This window comes from Macrobrachium nipponense, chromosome 16 (assembly GCF_015104395.2).
Source record: "Macrobrachium nipponense isolate FS-2020 chromosome 16, ASM1510439v2, whole genome shotgun sequence".
NCBI lineage: Eukaryota > Metazoa > Arthropoda > Malacostraca > Decapoda > Palaemonidae > Macrobrachium > Macrobrachium nipponense.
In genome coordinates, this window is record NC_087209.1 from 88,802,074 (window position 1) to 88,807,582 (window position 5,509).

Sequence of the window (5,509 nt, forward strand, 5' to 3'; positions counted from 1 at the left end):
TGGAGTAGGAAGGGGATCGAGAGGGTAAGGGAGAATGACGGTGCACTGGGTTCCAGCGCAGGGTAGCAAATGATATCAAGTTTATATAGACAAATAAACCTCACCCCTTCTGATATAAAACATAGACTCGTCGATTTGTATTCATAATATACCAGGAACACTACCAAGCTGAAGACGAGATTGGATCAAACAGTCTATTCAGATCAAACAAATGTACTGTGAGCTTTCAGTATTTATGATAAATCTCATGAGTATAGCACAGACTACACATTGACCCATGCTCAAATACGGTACATAATATGAGATTTTTTATTATTAAAACGTTATTCGACGTGTAGTTTCATTGCATTTATACGAATACAACTTTATTATAATACCAAAGTAATCTCTACGTCTATAAACTGAAACATAACTTTAATAATGTTTACAGCTAAAACATGAAGCCTGGACCAATGAAGCTGATTCACCGGACATTTGGTTTTCTGGTCTGATGTTAAGAATGCATTCATTCAATTTTAGTCAAAATGGCCATTTAAATGTACCTTTATTTATTCTTTCTATCTAAATATCGGTCCAATGCCCAGCGATGAAAAAGAATTTCATGCCTAAGTTATTCTTTCATGGAGTATGTATGTCAACACTGAAGGTAGGTTTACATCTTCGCACTTTTGTGTTACAGGTAGTTACGGTGTGGCTCCGCAAGAAGCCACCAGAAAATTGACACTGTATGAGTAAAAATGACCGTTATTGGGCGGCGCGCCACAGACCCATACGGTGTGTTATAGGCATGTTACAGCGTGTTGTTGTGGTGATGTTGCGGTGTCTATCGCAGTGTTACAGCGTTGTGTGGTTTTATGGTGCAGGTTGATATGCCATGGCATGCCCTCTTGCGCTTTGTTACTGCACGGAGCGGTGTGTTGCAAGTGGCTTGCGGTGTTGTTGCGGAGTGCGCGCACAATGAGATGACGTGGAACGCTGTATGATTGTTGCACATGCACCATGCCACACCGTGTCGGATATGAACCAGGGGTATATATAGAGGCCTGCCAAGCACATCCTTCATCCCACGCTCAGCTAGCATGCATTATGGACCTCCACAACCTCTCACCCCAGGAGACCCAGAGATTTTTGGTAGCTGTCCTGTGTCTCTGTGCAGTCCAGGTCATTGACAGGTTGAGAAGAAGTACTACAGTGCCACACCCACCTGCACAAATACGCAGAAAGGACGGCAGGCCAGGGATTTGGGCTCGGGAGTGGCTGACACTACGACAACTACATGGAGACTACGACCAGCTGCTACAAGAACTGAACAAGGAGGACCACAAAGGACACAAGAACTTCCTACGCATCTACCCTGAATTGTTCGAGGAGATGGTTGAAAAGCTGACACCCATTTTGAAGAAGGACACAAAAATGTGGATTGCACAAGAGATGGGACTCAAGTTGGCGGGCACTCTCCGCCACCTGGCAAGTGGGAACGACTATACAAGTCTCCAATACATCTTCAGAGTCTCCAAGAGTTCTATATGCCAGTTTATCCCATTAGTCTGCAAGCCATTATCGACACGTACAAACCAGAAGTGATGAAGTCCCCCAAGACAGCAGAAGCATGGAATGACGTAGCAAAACGATTTGCCTCAAAATGGAACTACGTAAATTGTGTGGGAGCCCTGGAGGGGAAGCACATCGCAATCAGAAACCCAAAGGTGGAGGATCACTGTACTTCAGTTACAAGAAGTTCCACAGCATCGTCCTCATGGCCCTCTCTGATGCAAAATACAGGTTCCCGTTCATCGACGTTGGTGCAGAAGGAGGTGTTGGGGATGGAGGAACCTGGCAGAAGTGCAACCTGGCCAGGGCCATCACATACAATCGAGCAGGACTCCCACAAGACAGAAATCTGCCCAACGACGATGAACCGATCCCCTTCATAGTCGTCGATGATGCCTTCGCTCTCAAGTCGTGGATGATGAAGCCCTACTCCCACCAATCACAAGATCCCACCGAACGATTATACAGCTACAGATTATCTCGCGCTCGTTTTGTGGTGGAAAACGCATTCAGCCTGGTGCAGATGAGATGGCGAGTCTTCAGGACGACGATGCAACCGGATGTAAAGGTTTGCAAGAATATAACTTTGTGCACATATGTCATGCACAACCTGGCACTGCAGCACTACCCATGTGCTGGCAACAACGTCGACCAAGAGGACCAACACCATAACGTTGTACAGTAAGTTCCAGAAGTGAAGCGATAAATCTCAGAATTGATCGTACTTCTTTAGAAACTCGTGTGGTTGCCAGTTAGTATATTTTATTCCAATAATTGCCATCCTCTTTATCAGATAATACGTATCAGTGATTAACTGTATAAGCACAGAAAGTTTTTCCCCAGCGAATGATCAATGTTAGATCAATAACTGTTTATTAAATGGAAAAAAAAATTCCCCATAGAATCATCTGTGGCTCTCAATATGTGATATCAAGTGTTCACCATAGAGTGGCAGCAGGAACCGAGTTCATAAGCATTGGCCTAATATAATTTGTAAATTAAGTTTTGACTTTTATAGCGTTATATCGAAAGTTATTATGATTTCTTTTGATGAAGCACAGAGGAGTTTAGCATCTGATTAAATGAAATATAAATAAGACACAAGTTAGTATAAAAAAAATCCAAGTTATATGCGCATTTAGCATTGGCTACATGGTTAGGCCTATTTCAAGAATCAAGGAAATATATTTTCCAGCTTGTTAGATAATAATTTCATCGAATTCCTCAATTGTGCAAATTTTTGCATCAAACAAGTATTTTCGTAGGTTTCCACCTTTTTTTTCAGTGCATAAGTGAGACTATTATTGTCCATATGATCCGGTGTGTGATTATGCTTGGCGAGCATTATTTTAATTCGAGTATCTCCTCTCCTCTCTCTCTCTCTCTCTCTCTCTCCTCTCTCTCTCTCTCTCAGGACCTTTTTAGCTAGTCATAAATAACCAGAGGTCTGTTTTAAGAATCGAGCACTAGGCCTATTGGCCATGCTCGGGTGCTTCTTTATATATATATATATATATATATATATATATATATATATATATATAATATATATATATATATATATAAAATCATGAAATTTCTTACACGATAATGCTGGACTGGATCGAACTAATTACTGGTTGTCCGTGGAAATATGAATTTAGGTGATATCACTCCCTTATGATACGCCCACTATACGCAAATTCAATCTTAAATTTCACGGTTGGAATATGATTCGAAGATTTGAGGTAAAAGGTTGAAGTGAAAAAGGTGGAGTTAGCATTGTGGGTAGAGGTAGAGGTAGATGAGGGGAGGGGGGGAGGGGTGGTTGGGGTCTGTCGTCTCCCTACTTAACCAGGTGGTGATTTTACGGATGTTCTGGTTGCTTGCGATCGCCTTTCTTATTTTTTATATAGCGAGTCTGTTTCCCAGGTGCAAGGACAGGTCCTGGTGTCGGTCCTGATGGTTCTATCTTTGCCTAAATAACTAAATAACAGACAGTGGCCCTGCATTGTAAGCCTTGCTATGCCCGGAACTAGGCCTAGTCACCTGACGGTAGCATCAGCAGTTAGAGCCTTTCTCGAAGATGGTGTTTCATGTTCGGTCCTAGCAAGGCCAATAAGCTAGAATCAGAACTACCAACCACACCCAACTTCTCTGTTGAATCTAAGTGCATTCATGGTTGATTATGTTTAATGTTGCTGAGATTTTCCCTTTTCATTCTACTGATACTTGCATGGTTTTATGGATCTTCGCTAAAATAATTGATAATACACTATGATATTAAATATTTGTCTCCACATTGCTCGAAGTATACATTGGTAATGTTGGTAATCCTGTGTTGAACGAAAATTTCAAATTGTTTCTTTTCTATAGTTGGAAGTAATTACTATACTTTAAAATAATTACTTACCGTAATTTTTTCTTATGCTTGTTACATATATATCATAGATTTGATATTTGTGCATCATATGTTAGCTTCATTTTGCTTGATAGAGCTTTCACTGTAGAAAAAAAGTTTTTTCCAGCTACGAGTTATAGTTGCCAGTTAGTGAATTTCGAACGAAATCCTCTGAAAGTTATCGCTTCATTTCTGGAACTTACTGTACCAGGTACTTGGAGGCAGGAGACACTGAACCTCATGGAAAGACTCATGGTAAGAAGGGGACCAAACTACACACGTTAATCGAAGGCCGTCAGAGATTACCTGGCCCAGTACTACTCATCGGATGCAGGCGCAGTGGAATGGCAAGAGCAATTGGTGTTTCCTCGAGGACGACCAGCTACTGACGACAAGAGGACCCAAAGAACTATGTAAAGCCTAACCCAACCAATATACGTAATCATAAAAAAAGATCATGATTTATTTATCGTTGTTTTATACTCCCATACTTTTGTATTGTCCTAAGAACTAATAACAATTTAGTATAATAAAGAATATTGGAATGATGACTGGTACATATAAAAAATGATGTTGGAAAATAATGAACTGAAAGTAATAATAAGATAATTGAGAATAATGAGACAAATGAGAAGCAAATGATGGACATAGCAAAAATACTTATACTAAACAAACATGAAAAACATAGATTGTAAGAAAATGAACATGAAAAGCATAGAATGTACGGAAACAAACATACAATCATAGAATGTAAGAAAATGAACATGAAAAGCATAGAATGTAAGGAAACAAACATGAAAAGCATAGAATGTAAGAAAATGAAAATGAAAAGCATAGAAAGTAAGAAAATAAAGTTGTGACTTGTTTTATATCATAAAATTTTCAACTTCAAATATATATTATCAACTGAAGTCAATTTGTCTTTAGTCTGTTAATGAATTTTCATTCTTACCCTGTTAATAACCATGTCCAGACTATGTTAATTATTGTTTTATTATCATTTGTATGTGTTCATGTTCATTTGATCATGTTCTCAATATTATATTATTGTTCTTTACTTTGTATGTTATTATATCGTTTGATGGCTCTATTTATTTCATGTTACATTTCATTTTATAGTTAAAGTTATTTTCCGAGTTCTATTTATTTCATATTTCATATTTCATATATCATATTTCATGTTAGATTTCCTGTTAGATTTCTTCGTGTTATTATTCTTTATGGCCATGCTCTTTCATTATTCAATTGCCTTTTATAGTTTAAGTTATTATCCGAGTTCTATTTATTTCATATTTCATATTTCACATATCATATTTCATTTTATATTTCCTGTTATATTTCTTGATGTTATTATTCTTTATGGCCATGCTTTTTCATTATTCAATTTCATTTCACCCAATCATATTATCATATATATTGTCATGACATAGATTAAGCATCAATAAAGAAAATGTAAATGCAAGTCAGTATTTCAACATATTTATTACAAAAAGAAAAGTAATGAATTCCTTAAAATGTACTAAATCATTTAATATTAAGAAAAAAAAATAGTTTATTTATTTATACATTGATTATCAC

The 5,509-nt window shown here is 37.9% G+C and overlaps 1 protein-coding gene across 1 annotated transcript; it reads left to right on the plus strand.

Annotated features, from left to right (window-relative positions):
• Positions 1-1,642: 1,642 nt before the first annotated feature.
• Positions 1,643-4,320, plus strand: LOC135195397 (uncharacterized). The gene is made up of 2 exons (XM_064221654.1): positions 1,643-2,232; positions 4,143-4,320. The coding sequence occupies exons 1-2, from the start codon at positions 1,643-1,645 to the stop codon at positions 4,318-4,320; spliced, it is 768 nt and encodes a 255-aa protein (XP_064077724.1).
• Positions 4,321-5,509: the final 1,189 nt, after the last annotated feature.